Source organism: Zootermopsis nevadensis, unplaced genomic scaffold (genome assembly GCF_977971745.1).
Source record: "Zootermopsis nevadensis isolate Lab colony 2312 unplaced genomic scaffold, Znev_1.0 Znev_ptg000010l, whole genome shotgun sequence".
In the NCBI taxonomy this organism is placed as follows: Eukaryota; Metazoa; Arthropoda; class Insecta; order Blattodea; family Termopsidae; genus Zootermopsis; species Zootermopsis nevadensis.
This window is the reverse complement of record NW_028259142.1, coordinates 19386392-19401897: the sequence shown is the minus strand read 5'-3', so window position 1 is coordinate 19401897 and position 15506 is coordinate 19386392. Positions and strand designations below refer to the sequence as shown.

The 15506-nt window shown below is 39.0% G+C and overlaps 2 protein-coding genes and 1 long non-coding RNA gene across 4 annotated transcripts in view; 1 reads left to right on the top strand and 2 right to left on the bottom strand.

Moving 5' to 3' along the window:
• The first annotated feature begins 29 nt into the window (after positions 1-29).
• Positions 30-11523, top strand: bor (ATPase family AAA domain containing bor). Of its 2 annotated transcripts, XM_087346742.1 has the most exons (10): positions 34-318; positions 458-671; positions 1353-1613; positions 2777-2934; positions 3544-3697; positions 4549-4651; positions 4750-4997; positions 6344-6511; positions 6716-6914; positions 7621-11523. In XM_087346742.1, the coding sequence occupies exons 1-10, from the start codon at positions 126-128 to the stop codon at positions 7753-7755; spliced, it is 1833 nt and encodes a 610-aa protein (XP_087202868.1). In that variant the 5' UTR covers positions 34-125; the 3' UTR covers positions 7756-11523. The 2 variants fall into 2 exon arrangements, with proteins under 2 accessions (XP_021921398.2, XP_087202868.1); XM_022065706.2 differs by lacking the exon at positions 7621-11523 and having other exon boundaries at positions 30-318; positions 6702-6832.
• Positions 3472-4126, bottom strand: LOC147874282 (uncharacterized). Its single transcript, XR_015534614.1, has 2 exons — positions 4046-4126; positions 3472-3848 (listed from the first exon to the last, which is right to left on the bottom strand). It is a non-coding gene; the product is annotated as an uncharacterized LOC147874282 (long non-coding RNA).
• Positions 11524-13356: 1833 nt separating the features above from the next.
• The window catches only part of LOC110830590 (neprilysin-2), a 32632-nt gene continuing 30482 nt past the window's right edge, over positions 13357-15506 (bottom strand). Inside the window, exons 13-14 of the mRNA XM_022065694.2 lie at positions 14801-14932; positions 13357-13951 (exon numbers count right to left, since the gene is read on the bottom strand). Coding sequence (XP_021921386.2) covers positions 13613-13951; positions 14801-14932 — 471 coding nt within the window. The 3' untranslated portion in view covers positions 13357-13612. The remainder of the gene's footprint in view (positions 13952-14800; positions 14933-15506) is intronic.

Genomic DNA, 15506 nt, shown 5'->3' with positions numbered 1-15506 from the left:
CGTGGGTATTATCATCGCTGGAAAGCGCCCATTGGTTAAATGGAACACATGTTCCGGTACTCTGTGATATAGGAGGCCTCGTGTGCAGATAGTCCAGAAAAATAACAGTAGGAATTTAGGTGAAAATGTCGTGGTTGTTTGGATATCGAGATAACCAAACTCCCCCACAAGCACCACAGATCCCCATACCTCCTGCCGAAGGTGGTGGCGGCGGTGGTAGCGATGATAAAAGTACGAGAAAGGCAATGGAGGCTTACCGGTTTGATTCCTCTGCTTTGGAGAGGGCCGCTCAAGCTGCAAAAGATCTAGAGAGATCAAGTAAGTGGACATGAATTACGACTAAAATGGTGAGTGTGTTCAATTAGTATGACGGAGGCTATTTCAAAGCAGTGTGCGAAAGAAAATTGTAAGTGTAATGCTAGTTCAGTATTTCATCATCAGTTTTCCCATATTTCAGAATTTGCAAAGGAAGCTTTGGAACTTTCCAAACATCAGGAGCAAACAAAACAACAGGAATATTTTGCAAAAATTAAGGAATATGAAGCACATATTGAGCATAACAAGGTTGAACAAAAGAGGGTGGAAGGTGATGAGAAACGCAAGAACATGCAGGAGGATACGAAACAAAGCCAGCTTCGTGCTCAGTATCAAGATCAGTTAGCTCGGAAAAGGTAAGTTATCAGCAGGTAGTATTATGGGTATTCTGATGTTTATGTTGCTAAAATACCGGTTCTGTAAGTTGCGAGGAGTAGTGAGCCAGTTAGCTAAGTCAGTATAGTGACTGGCTATGGGCTGAATGACCAGGGTTCGATTCCCTGCAAGGGCAGAGGATTTTCTTCTAGCCTCTGTGTCCAGACCGGCTCTGGAGCCAACCTAGTCTCCTGTCTGGTGGGTACTGGGGTCCTTTTGTTTTGAAAAATAGCCATTTGTCATAACATGTTGCTGCTTAGTTATTGCTCACTCACTACTATTTGTAACATTTATGCTGTCATTCAGGAAACTTAATTCTCACACCTTGTACAATATTTGAATGTGTGAGATGTGGATTAAAAGACACCTCTATAATCCTTCCATTTCATTATTGATCTTGTGTGCATGTATCAAGATCTGTGAAGCTCCTGTTCTTAGAATATTTCAGAATCAATCTCTTGTAATGGGCGAGTTATACTTGACTTTCCTTAAATTTTTAGTGTCGTATTTGTCTGGAGTGTTGCATGATATGGAAACTCATAACAGTGCAAGATTTCACATTTTCTCCTTTAAATTCATCAAACATAAGAGGAAAGTACACAGCCCAGATTTAGTCATGTTTGCTAAATTTTGGCCCCAATTAATTTATTCCTCAATTTAAGGTATGAAGACCAGCTTCAGCAACAGCAGCGAATGAATGATGAGAATCTTCGGCGTCAAGAGGAGTCGGTAGCAAAGCAGGAAGCGATGCGGAAGGCTACCATCGAGCATGAGATGGATCTGAGGCACAAGAATGAGATGAAGAAAGTAGAAGCAGAGCTTCATGCGAAAGCAAAAGTGGACCGAGAAAACCAAGACCTGACATTGGAACAGATCAGGCTTAAGGCTGCAGAGAACAGGGTCACTGTTCTGGAGTCGATCAAGTGAGCAAGAACATTTATATTCCCACTATACCAGCTAGCTAATGACAAAATACTTGCTTCCATTTATTTTATTATTTATCTAATGTTGTGCAGAGTTTAACCCTTCAGCGTGGAGTGCCGAACATCGCTCGTCATGACGTAGTCATCCCATGGCGTGGAGTGCTGAGCACTGCTCGCATAATGCGCGCTAAGACTTCTCCTTCTTCGTAGCGACTGACCTTGTATTTTATGTATTCTGGATCCAGTAGCCATGTAGAGAAAAAAGCTGGCTATCGATTGATATATAACATGACTCTGACAGATCGATTTTACCAGTGTTTTTCGACTTTGAAATATAGATCGATTTTTGAACTCAACTGCATTCAGCCTCTGCTTTGTGGCTCTCTCTAGGGAAGACAAATGGAGTAATATATTTAAGGTTTCGACGGCTCTGTAGGACACATTCCAACCTTTCTAACGGTATATGATGTCAACGACCTTAGTCAATGCATTCTCTGTTCTCCCCTTGGTAAGAACAGAGTTCTATAGTACATATCTGCCGTCAGTCAGCCGTGAATATGGCTTCGAGTAGCAGGCATTTTTTGTCTCCTCAAGACATTGCTAGAAGTGTAGACGAACCTCTCACTGATTCCGAAAGTAGCGTGTTCGATTCAGATGATGAATCAAGTGTAATCGATGATTTACCTGTTCGTGAATTTCTTACATGTGACAAATCTGAAAATGAATACAATGACGGTGAACAAAGTGGGAGCAGTTTACCGAGTGTGGCACGTCCTATTGCTTTTACATGGGAGAACACAAAACTCAACTTTTAAGGTAAATTTTTTACCTTTCTATAAAGCATAGTGTGTTGTGAACATTTTGTTCAAAGTTTCACTAAAATTCATCAATTATTAGGGAAGTTGTGCCCATATAAGTAAAATGTTGCACTTTCAGCTCAAAATTAAATCCCCAAGCAGAAACTCCTCCCACAGCACGGTATAGACTTGGGATTTAAATGCTCCCACGCTGAAGGGTTAAATAAAATAATAAGTTTGTCCCTGTATTCCTTCCTTCATTGTCAGTGTTTATGAAATGTAAAATGCTTTTAGGTGAATTTTCTGGAAGCAAATAAGCCACCCACTTCACTTAGGTCTCACAGACGTTACATTGTGCTTTTGCAGAACAGCTGGGTCAGTGCTAGGTACTGGAGTACACACTCTTCTGGCAGACTGGGACAAGATTCTTGCAGCAGCTGGTGGTATATCCCTGCTTGCCCTTGGGGTCTACTCCGCCAAAGGGACAACAGGAGTAGCAGCCAGATACATAGAAGCCAGGCTCGGTGAGTTACTCTTGAGTAGCGGCAGGATTATGTTTTTCAACTTCAGTACTAGTTGGATTTCGATCGAGTATACATGGTGTCGTCATTTTATTTCTTTGAAATATAATGCCTAATTTCTTTGGGGAGGTGTCAGTGAACTTAAGAATTTTAATTTCCAACTTTATTTTTATTGTGATTTTTTCGTATTCTTTTAATAAAATAATTGCTGGAGGGGAGATCACATCTGTCCCTATATCCGACAGTTTCATCTGAGGATTTACTTAACAGATATTGATGTAATTTTTTGTATTAGGGGTCTGCAAACATTAATGGGCAAAGTTATTTTGATTTGTATCAGTCTGTGTCTGCTATCTGCTTTGCGCACTTATAAAAATGTTTGTAGCTCAACGTACAAGAAAATATGAATGTTATGAAATCTACTGTTAATTATTTGAAACACTTTTCAGTGTTGTTTATATGTAACAATCTATAGGGAACATTACTTTGTCTCTCTGAATATCTGTGCTGTTTATTGGTTTGTTAATAACAGTAGATATCTCAGTGCGTAGCATTTTATTTCTTAGTTGTATTGCAGCTGAAGAACGTGTCAGTTTACATGTCCAATTGCAGGTAAACCCTCACTGGTGCGCGAAACATCTCGATTCTCTCTGATCGAGGTTTTAAGGCACCCGGTATATTCAGTGCAGAAGGTGTTCTCCAGGTTCAGGTCACATGATGCCCTCTCTGGTGTAGTCCTTGCTCCCAAGCTGGAGGAACGACTGCGGTGAGTCCCACAAAATAGGATACCATCTTGAGCCACAAAGGTGATTGTTGGGCCTCGGCTAGGTACCGCTCTCCCAAGTAGCTCTTGTGATAGTGATGACTTTGTCAGGGATTGCAGACAGGAATATTTTTACACATGGCCACCGTACTTCCTGAAATTTTACAATAGTTATTATAGTAAATTATCCATCAAATTGTTTCAATAGTGATTGTTATATTCCACATTCACAGTTTATATGTAAGAAATGGAAATAATATTTGTCTTGTTTAAAATTGCTCCTTTAGCCATATCTCTTGTGTAGATTAGCATTATTATTAATAAAATCTGCGTCAGATTGTGAAAACTGACCAACATTTCAGGCACCATCTGACATTTGACATTTTGATGACGGGGACAGAGTTTGTCCCTGAAACATTAGCAACGCTTCACAGTTCGACACGTCTGATAACCCAAGAGTATTTTATTAATTTGGTTTCGTGTGAAAGTTTTAGATAATACATTAACATTATTGAATTGAATAACTTCATTGTCCAATCTTTTCACCCATTTTTATGTCCTTTGTTAACCATTGTCACTTCTTTATTTACATATGAATTATTCTCTCACATGACAATGTCGAATCTTTCATTGTCTCAACAACGGCTTTTTTCTCAAGTACAAACTCATACATATGAAATGTACAGTATAACCACAGTTAGAATAATGTATGCTCTTTTAAGTTCTGCAACAGTACAATGTGTTGATTACTTTTCTAGAGTTTCACACTGTCATTTGCAAATTCATTTGCGATCAGCAGCGTGGTGCCTCAAGTCACAATTTGCGCAAGACCACAAATATTTGTTATGTTGCAGGGATATTGCAATAGCGACAAAGAACACGAAGAGGAATCGTGGAATGTACAGGAATATCTTGATGCATGGTCCCCCTGGTACTGGCAAGACAATGTTCGCAAAGGTGTGGTTTCAAACATTTCTGTTCATCTTTTGATATCTCTTTAAAAATATTCGTAGTGGTTGAGAAAGATTTTCACCTTTCATATTTGTGTCACATAGAAACTGGCAACACATTCTGGCATGGATTACGCAATCATGACAGGCGGCGATGTGGCCCCGATGGGGCGTGAAGGGGTGACGGCAGTCCATAAAGTGTTCGACTGGGCTGGCACGACACACAAAGGACTTCTTCTGTTTGTTGACGAGGCTGATGCTTTCCTACGTAAAAGGAGTTCTGAGACTATTAGTGAAGATCTTCGTGCCACCCTGAATGCCTTCCTGTATCGCACAGGTGAACAGTCAAACAAGTGAGTGTACTTAACGAATTTTGATCTTTGTGTAGGGATGCGTTACTGCGTTCTAGCTCCGTTACAGTACCACTGTTTGCTCGCACCAGTATTGACATTAAAGTGGGGATGGCAGTACATGAAAATTATTTTATTTTTATGTTATTTTTATTAGTTACTATATGAAAGTGCCATGTGGTGTGTGAAATACTGCAGTTGTGATCTTGATGGTAAGAGAAAAGGCAAAATTCTGGACTATGTGTATGTAACTTTTGTTATAATGCTATCTTATACAGTATTCATCCCAGTTATCCCACTTTTTGGAGCAATATCCATACGAATTTCTGTGTATAAAATTTAGTCACATTCATCTGTCGTCCAAGTACCTTTGCTTATTCTTTAATAATAACTTTAACAGTTGCTTCTCATTACTAACATGCCATCGAAATCTTTATTTTTGTGCTTTTCAACTGCTTCACACTTTCACAAGTATTCTTCTCCAATTTCTTTCTTTTACTGAGAATGTCTCCGACACAGCATCTGGTGATGGATGGGTTAACCAGTGGATGAGAGAATTAGTACAGAGAAATTTGCTTCCTTGCTCCAGGATACCGTCTTTGTAATCGCAGATAATTGTTCTTCACCAACACGTTTCGCTACTCTTCCCCCCCACGTCATATAAACACGTCTGATTATGATTATGCACATCTGTGTGCGTGTGTGAAAACTTCCTTGCTCGGTGTCCTTGCCTTGTGATTGCATTCAAATTGAAGTTTGTTTGCGTACTGTATGATAGTTACTCAAAACTTGTGTACAGGAAATGCTTTTATTACACTCAGCCCTCTAAACCTGTGAAAGAGCAAAAAAGGGGTTGATTTATAACTCTTCTATCAGAGTTTTTGGAAGCTTACCTGTTACTGTATGGAGCTTATTCTCAATAATATTTCCATTTTCATATTAATGCCCCTCACAGTAGCATGTTCATTTACCATAACCATTTTTACTGCTCACTCCAAGTAGCAACCCATCTTCCACCCCGAGATACTGTAGGTGGTTTCATACCTGTTCATTTTTATTTATCTATTTATTTTTACACAGTTTTTGGTGTATTTTTATGGTGGAATATTTCAGGGAGTTCTCTGTTTAGCTGGTGCTGCTGTATTGGTCTTGGTTGTAATGTTTAATGATACATTTGTGTTGCCACATATGATTGTGACGAGTGGAGATGGTACTTTACTGTGGAGTTCCCTTTTAAAATTGCGTATGGAATTTCTGTTTCTGATCTTTCATGTGGATGCAGTGTGAGTGTGATGATATGTGTAGGGGCGCTTTATTGAGATTTGATTGTAATGAGATGTTTTCTCCAGGTTTATGCTAGTTTTGGCTTCTAATACTCCAGAACAGTTTGACTGGGCTGTTAATGATCGCCTGGATGAGATGGTAGAATTCAGCCTCCCAGGGCTTGAGGAACGTGAGCGTTTAGTTCGCCTCTACTTCGACCAGTTTGTACTTCAACCGGCTACGGAAGGAAAAAGGTGGGACATTGTTGGATGTGCTTTATTACTGCCACGTGTTTATTAGGAAGCATGAATGCAATTGAAATAGTCTATGACTTAAGTCATCATTCGTAATTCTCTTCCCACCTCAGTCTACAGCATGAATCTTAAGCAGTTAAAAAGTGTTTTTAAGTATTATAAAACTTAATCATTGCCTGGTAACTTACAGTGATTATTGTACAGGCGGCTAAAGCTGGCACAGTTCGACTACAGCTTGCTGTGCACCGAGATCGCCAAGCTGACAGAAGGAATGTCAGGACGAGAGATTGCCAAGCTAGGTGTCGCGTGGCAGGCCGCCGCGTATGCTTCGGAAGACGGCATCCTCACCGAAAAGATGATCATGGATCGGGTGACGGACGCTGTATCACAGCATAGGCAAAAAGTATGTTATTGTGACTTTATGAATAAATGGTATAAGAACTATACACACTGCTTTTCCTGAATCCAAGCCAGCCCCAGTCTTGGTATGTTAACACTCCAGTAATAGGATCAAATGGTCATGAAGTCCATAAATGAATTATGTTAGAGTAATGAGGAAATTAACCGCCACGGTGGTCTAGCGGTTAGAACGCTGGCCTTGTAATCCTGGGGTCTCGGGTTCAATTCCCGGCGGTGCCAGAATTTATAACTTGTGTTGGGCAAGGCCGTGGTCTAGGCAACACGGAGTTTTCCTCCGGGGGCTTCCCCAGTTTCTCCGTGGCATCCCAACAATTACTCCATTCACACACAGAAGAAGGCAATGGCAAACCACTTCTGGATCATCTGCCAAGAACGTATATGAACAGGTCCCAGTCCGAGAAAAGGATGGAAGGATCCAGTTCATATGGACCTGTCGTCAGACAGAACACTAAATAAATAATAGTCCAATAAATATGGTACTGTAATTTATGTTCTGTCATCAGATTATATATTTCACAATCATACAAAACCATAGATAATACGTGGTTTGTTCAAAATTACGCGAGAGGATAAATCCGAATAGCAGCAGATTTGGATTGTCATGCTTTGCACGTCTTTTGTGCATGAATATTGATCTTTTGTCTTATGTTCTCTGTATTTTATGAATTTGTGTTCCCTTTTCTCTGCAGGTGGAGTGGCAGAGTGAACAGGAGCGTCGTGAGTCCAAGACGTTGTCACACTCATCGGGCAAAGACGCATTTTACATTCCTGTGTTTGAGAAACCAGGAGAGCAGAAGACTGAATCTGTGGAAGGAAAAAGCTAGGGAGTTGTGAGTAAAGTGTTAGTTGTCGTACTGTGGTGTGCATCTACTGCCTGTAAGCCTTTCTCAAGCAGTGACGAGTCATGTGAGTCAAGGGGTTAAGTAAACGAATGTAGTGACCATTGAATGGAATGCTCCTACTGTCCCTCTTACTGGGGAATAACACCCATCACGGGTCCACCATAGATCATTCCATATGTCATGAAACAATGTTACTAGTGCTCTTGCCATGTTTAATCCCAGCTATACAGTTCATAGTGTCATATGCTGCCTAAGGGAAAAATAAAATTCTGTGTGATTTTAATAGGAATTTGTAGTAAAAGACTGAAGTGAGGAAATGTTCAACTTTGTTGTCTTTGACTGTCCTCCCCTTCTGGACAAGGGAAAAGCAACCCACTTCTGAGGTATTATTGCCCGTGACGCAACATTCAGTTCACTCCTATGTTTTGTTTAACTGAATGTTATCAACTGTGTAGGCTGTATAGTGTCATTCAGCAAGTTGATAGTGAATTACAAATTAGGATGGAAGTGTTCTTATCGTACTTTAAGGTATTACCTCATCATTTGCTGGGGGAACTGAGTCAGTTCAGACAGTCATTTCCTGTTCTCAACACAAGGCCTTCAAATGTGAAGTAGAACTGGTAACCTGCACTATAATTTTCATTATTGTTGCTCCAAATAACGAGATGGTGACTAGTGACGTCAACTATGTATCACTGTCAGTAATATTGGATGCAAGAAAATCTATATAATCAAAAAAACAGTGCTTTTTAGAGGAACAGTTTCTGTAACTTTAAAGTCACTTGTGATATTTTTGCACATTAAAACGCCTTCCCAACCAGTTCGGCAATGTCACGGGCTTACCCGCATTTCCTGAAGAGTTCATCCAGTCATACATTGCTTTGTCATAGGGAACTGTAAATGTTTTAAAAACTGCCTGGTCGAGAGTCTGGAGTTCATGACTCGTGTGTGATGTGATCATAAGCAGGAGAACCCCTGCCTCTAGCCTTACTTATGAGTGCAATAGAAACGTGGCTTTCATGGTTGTCAAACAACGTAATATGTTTCTCCTCTTAAGTGGGCTTTGTGTTTGCAATGAAATGGTTAAAGAACTGTAAAAAAATACTTTCAGTTGACCACCCATTTGGATTTGTAGCTCCAGTTGATCCTGGAGGTGTCCCATTCAACATGTGTGTCTTCAAACTTACACAAGAAATGACAAATTTGGGACACGTGCCAATTCTGCAGATACCAGCAATCGGTAATATTCTTTCCTCGTTCTGCAGACATCCCACCTACCTGTTTGTTGTCTTTCTGTACAAATACTTAATGTGGTATATGTACTGCTTTCATCAGTGTTTCGTACTTAGTGAGATTGAAAATTTTGCCTCTTTAAAACAGACTGGTTATTATTGAAAAATTTTACAACTATGGTTCTGAACAATGTACTAGGCTGTGGCTTGTGCAGTGCTAATTCTGCATTGCACTTGTGGAACAAATGCAACGAGTATTGTCATGCAATTTAATTTTCCTCTTATTAACTCACTCTATGGTGCAGGAAATCCTCTGAAAAGTCGATTATATACTTGGCTTGTAAAAGAATGGCCCACTTTCTTTACAGAACCCAAAGGTTCATCACTGTGTTGACAAAATCCCCACCACCCGACTCTATCCTGAGCTAGCTGCATCCAGTTCACTCCATCGACTCCTATCTCCCCAAGGTCCATCTTAACGTTATCCTCCCATCTATGCCTAGGTATTCCCAGCAGTCTCCTCCCTTCAGGCCTCCCCTCCTTTATGCTTGCCGCGTGTGTCCTGCCCACCTTATCCTCATCAATTTAATCACCCTAACGATATCAGGTGAGGAGTACAGGCCATGAAGCTTGTAATTATGCGATTTTCTCCGTGATCCGTCTTCCTCGATCCTCTGTTCTCATAGACACCCAGTCTATGTTCCTCTCTCAAGGTGAGAGACCAAGTTTTGAACCCATACAACACAACTGACAAAATTACACTCTTGTATATTTTAATCTTTAGTTTTTCTTATATGAGACAGGACAAAGGATTTTGGACCAAATGATAACAAGCATTCCCTGAATTTAATTTGCTCTTGATTTTGTCATGAGTGTCTTTCTGACTTGTTAGTGTCATCCCCAAGTACTTGAATTTTGTCATTTTATCAAAAGAATCATTAGCTGTCCTTATATTCTGGTTCTGAATTCTGATGCCGAGACACGATCAGATACCTTGTCTTTTCTGCATTATTTCTAGACCAACATGCCGATGAGCCCTTAAGATGTTTCCTCCCATTGTGGAACAAATGTCTTTAAGATAACTGTCTTGTGGAATGTTACTGTGTAGTATGAAATGTCATTAAATTTCTACCAGACTACATGGCACAAGATCCCAGACCTTCTTACGTGCCACCATGAGAACCTGAAATCTCACCAGATTTCTTGTTCAATTTCGTGAACTGGTAACGTAATTTACACATTTATACTGTAGTGAGTTCATTGTGAAGTTTTGCAGATGTTAGTAGGTGATTGACATTTCCTTTACCTCCACAGATGTAAAAATGTTATGATGGTTGAACTTTTGATCATACATAAATGTTGCGCTGTCAGTTTTTATCCATATAATGGGCAGTAGGAGATGTAGCAACACCATAATTATCAGCTGATGATCATATAGAACACTTGTTTTTGAAGACCTCTGTACTGTAGCCTGCATGATTTTTTTAGGAGTTGGTCTCGTCTTTCTAGTCTTCCTATGCCCCATTTTACTGCGGTAGTAACTAAGAAGCCTTAGAAGTTGACGACTTTTTAGTAGTATAAAGAAGAAACATCAAAAGTGTTTTTATAAGCACGTATTTTTAACATCTTCCAAAACAGAATCTCGTGTGGAAAAATAAATTATGTGCCGAGTGATGTCGCTACGTGCAACATTACTTTGTGTCCGTAGGTACATATAAGGTAACAAGTGTACAGCAGATTCAGTAATACTACCAAAAGGATAAACAAAGAAACTTAATTTTGACATTTAATCAGCACAGAAGTATAAAAATATGAAAGATTCCGTGAATACTCAGTTTTGTGGAACAAAACATGCTAGTACATTTCCCTCTAACAGGTGGCTGTCATGTTGAATTGACTCAGCTATGCATATATCACATCAATGTTGCCACCATTCCTTAGTAAGCGAAAACGTTCTCTAACCAGCTGAAAGATACCCCTATTATCTCTATATCAAGCACTTTCCTGTTCTGAACATAACAGGAAACATGAAATTTTACTACGGCGACAAAAAGCTGCTGCATCTATCTTAAGTCCGGAGATCTAACCTTCATGTCACGAAAATCCTGCAGATTGTTTTATAAGTAGGGGATGTGTCTTTATTTTGTTGAAAAATGAGGATATGCAGGCAGTAAATGCAGTGAACTGACTAGCGTGATTTGCGACTGAAATGAAGAAACGGAAGAATCAAGATTGATGCTTCCTACTCAGAGGTTTGTGTTATTCTTATCCTGTTTGTTGCCTTTGAAGCCAGCCTTCTGATAAGAACGTTGTATGGTAGTAAGTGAACCTGGCTGATCCACATTGTTACAAGTTTATTACTTTTTTATTTATTATTGTTAATAAAAGTCTGTAGATGTTTCATAATGGCTGCTCTGTTATTGTAGTCAACGAGTCTTATGGAATTTTTTTTTATTTGTACTGCCTTTGAATGACAACATGGCAATAATGGTTATCAATATAAAATTAAGTGAATGAATATGTTGGTGTTTGTTCCTTCTTGAGGCAAGATCTCCGTCAGATGGTGATTTTGCCCGCTGTTATATCCGCATTACTTTACACTATAGAAGGCTGTGTTTGGGAGTCTGTGTAGTTGAAATTCCTAGTTATGTAGGGTGACCATAAACATATTGATTTTACATATTTCATGTAATTTTGCATCGTGCCTTCAGTTTCCTAACACTTGTGAGAGAGTCCAGTAATTATCTTCATGTAAAGGTTCTGCCTTGAAAGTTTGATACTTCCTCAGCTGCTTAAAAAATTTCCTGTTTTTATGGAAATTCTAAGTTTCATCAACCTGTTTAGAAATGCTGACCATTGGACCCAGTTGTGAGAGTTAAATCCACTCCACATCCTCACATCATAATTCTCTCAGATTCATTTTAATATTGTAATGTGATTGGTGAATACACAGTGGGTTCTTGACACAAGTTGGGTTTATTTCACTTTGTTACGGTCTCAATTGATTACCTCATGAATTAATTTCAGATGCTTCATACATCACAGTCCTGATTATTTGTGCTTAAATGCCTTCTTCTACAGTGTAATTTTCTTGAGACTGATCAGTACAGCTGCTCCATCAGCCAATTGCTGCAGGTTATATGGACCGCCTCGTGAAAGAAACGGTTGAAATTAAACTGAACTCCGGGAACTTCAACTCTCATTGAGCCGGGCCTGGTGACCGGCGATGAACGTGTTATCCAGTCGGAAAGCTGAGCTAAAAATAGCGAGCGCGTTACTCCGCACATCACGCCGTATTAGCTAACGTGCCATTGCTACTAGCTCTAAAGTGTTCAGTCTTACAACTACAAGTTTAATTTTCTTGGAATTTGGTTGACATGACTTATGACGTGAGGCTGTCTGATAAAACCAGGCCTGATCTTGGATGTAATAAATTTATTTCTACAAAAAATCAACTTTACACTGCTACAAAAAAAAACATTATTTAAAATGTTTGTGTTAGGTGTACAGTCTTAAAAAGTGCTTTGTGTTATCTGTTCATGACATTTCAGAGTCATGGGGCAGGAAGGCCGACAGATATCATAACTGACATTCCCGTGTAGCAAAGTGCATCTTGGGGCTCCAAAAGATTACTACCGATTTCTTTTTGTCATAGCAATAGTCTGTAAATTTGTTAAAAAGAAGATAATTACCTTAATAAGATTATGAAAAACATACAATTGTATATGTATCTGTGTTGGCTCAGTCATTAAAATTTCTTAATACTGGCTGGATGCCCAGGATCCTTATGGCAGAGGCAAAGATTGATTCTTCTGTTGTGTCCGGAACTACCTGTGATGTATTTTAGAGAGCTCTTGCTTGCAACAATAAAATTATCTTTGCGATGCATAGTATGTTGAGACCCAAGTAATTGGAACGTTTATTTATACATATTTATGATTTCCTGAATAATAAACATGCTGAGATGACATAATTTCAGTAGCGTCAGGTTTGTAGTATGTTCTAGTAGCAGAAATGAACATTAAAAGTTGCTAATGTTGATGGAGGTTTTCACATATGTGCAGTGTGACAATCATATGTTTAGGTGTTGCAATGTAATGGTAGGTAAGTATGTTCTAACCTTCATGACTGTGTGTTTAAACTGGGAACTGTGTAGAACAAATTTTTGTATCCACCCTGCCAAGAGTTTTCAGAAGCCTGTGTAGGAAACATGTACACACAGCCACCTGAAGATTTAAAATCCTTTGGAACCCTTTAAGAGCATCACTCTACGTGTGGAAAGGAACTTAGCAATATTAGTAAGAAGCATTAAGAAGGAAAGGCCCACAATGCAGACGGAGGTACTGCAGCATTACGAGTTCATTAAATTAAATTATTTATTATAAAAAAACTTTCTTGCAAAGGCATTAAGTACTGGTACATTGACTTCCGCAAGTGGCCGTTCACAGTTCCACTTATTTGTCCAACAGCTCACAATTTCCCCATCAGTAAGGAACAAGTTTGTCAGGGGTATGTGAGGAGGATTACACCCCTTGCTATGCAGTGCACGACACTTGTGATTTTCACCATTCACATCTTTATAGTTTTGGGGATAGACACTAAGGAGCTCACCACACTTGACACTTGTGAACAGGGTTCATAGGTGAACCAAGAGGGCAATTGAAATCTTCAGAAAACTCCCGCATATTTGAGAGGGGTCCTAGGACACGGAACTGTCCAAGAGAATGCACACCAGTGGTGATGCGCTGGCGCATAGCCTGGATTCGATACTTGGTGCACCAAGTCTGTGCTGCAGACAGCCAGAACATCTGGCGTGGCGAGTAATTGAGACCTGGTAGGCGAGGCTCCACATGATTACGTTCAGTCCACCTCAGGTACGCATAGTATGCCTCCTTGATTCCTCCATTGTCAGCAATGTTCTCACCCTGAGTGTTGATTCCGTTCAGCTGTGTGCAAATATAGCAAAAATTGGAAGATATTAACAATGGTTAAGGGGTTTTGGATAGCAAGTGTTATTGATATAGGGAAATAATGTCTGTGAATTTGTTACCTAGATCAGTGGTGCTTTTAATGGACATATTTTAACCGCTTCCCTGATTTTTTTTTTCAGAAAATATGAAACAAAGTCATATTTTTTATTTTACATTTACAATATACCCACAAGAATTAAATTCATGTGTGTTTTGATGCAAAATATTTAATCATGCTGAACAAAATTGTGCTTATGTAACTGTAATGGTTATTATCCTGCGTTATCTTGAGATCACTTTTTATTGTTTGTAAAAATCAACTTTTTCACAGTCACTGTAGCTAGCACGGGAGCTTCGTGACATTTGCTACAGAAGCATAGAAGTCCTATTTGTGTCCAGTTAAGCAAAAAAAAAATATAAATGCATATGGTTTATCATTTACCAGTGTCTACATTCTGATAAACGTATTTTTCCTACAACTCGAATTAACGTGGTTTAGTAATAGTAGGACAAAAATATCCTGAATTGACTCACATTAATATTTTTAAAAAAATTATCAAGTTCAGATATCTCATGATAATCAGAGAAGCAGGTGAACAAATTTGTGAGATTCAAAAATTTTAATTTATATCTTGACAACTTTAATATAGCAAGAAAGTTTACTCATGGAAATATGTATAGAAACAGGTCACTAAATTGTGAAATTTTATCTTTCTTATTATCCTCTTTATACAGATAGAAACATTTGACGTACAGTAGAATGAGTTCCTGATATTTCTTGTATATTGTTTATATATTGTACTCTACGACGGTGGAACAACTCACGTGCATTCCTGTCTCCTCTTCCGTGTAATTCCCATATTGCTCTATAATGCATGTTGCCTTCTGCAGATATTTCTTCTTAGTGTCTGGCTCCCACCACTCCACTAAGTTTCCATCCTTGTCAAATTGTCGTCCCTGTGAGAAAGTTATATTCTTTTTATGTCAGTGTTTTGTTTTGTACAGAACAGTAAGATCAATGCATCTAAACATACCATTTATGTTTATATGCAGGCAATCACACTGTTTATGGATGGTACATATTTAGCATTTTTTGTGAAAAGCTGGTTTTGTAGCCCATGGTAAGAACAGAACCACAGTCTAACTTCTTGCCTCTGGAACAGCAGGATCCAATTATGTTCTAAACACAGGAACAGTTAAAGGATGCTGTAGCTATTTCAGCCATGCTGGGTCCAATATCAGAACTGAGAGATGATGATCACTTCTCTGCATGGTTAGAATTGTTTCTTTACATTAGGCATTCACGGCCAGTGTGAAACACAATTCCATTTTACAATATTGAGCTAAGTTGTTTATTTATTTATTTGTCTCCTGTTTACCAAATAGTTTGTCACATTGTTTCGATGTACAAATCATGAACCCTAATCATTATATGTAATTGTATATATCCTCCTGTTAACTTGCTCCGTCTTACATCCTAGCACATTGCTCTCAATTACCTTAAATTTTATACTGGACAGTTGAATTGTTT

Coding starts and splice junctions, on each gene's coding strand:
- bor (XM_087346742.1), top strand. CDS start 126: ATGTCGTGGTTGTTTGGATATCGAGATAACCAAACTCCCCCACAAGCA. Junction 4,652..4,749: donor GCAAGACAATGTTCGCAAAG/GTGTGGTTTCAA, acceptor TGTGTCACATAG/AAACTGGCAACACATTCTGG. Junction 6,915..7,620: donor TATCACAGCATAGGCAAAAA/GTATGTTATTGT, acceptor TTTTCTCTGCAG/GTGGAGTGGCAGAGTGAACA.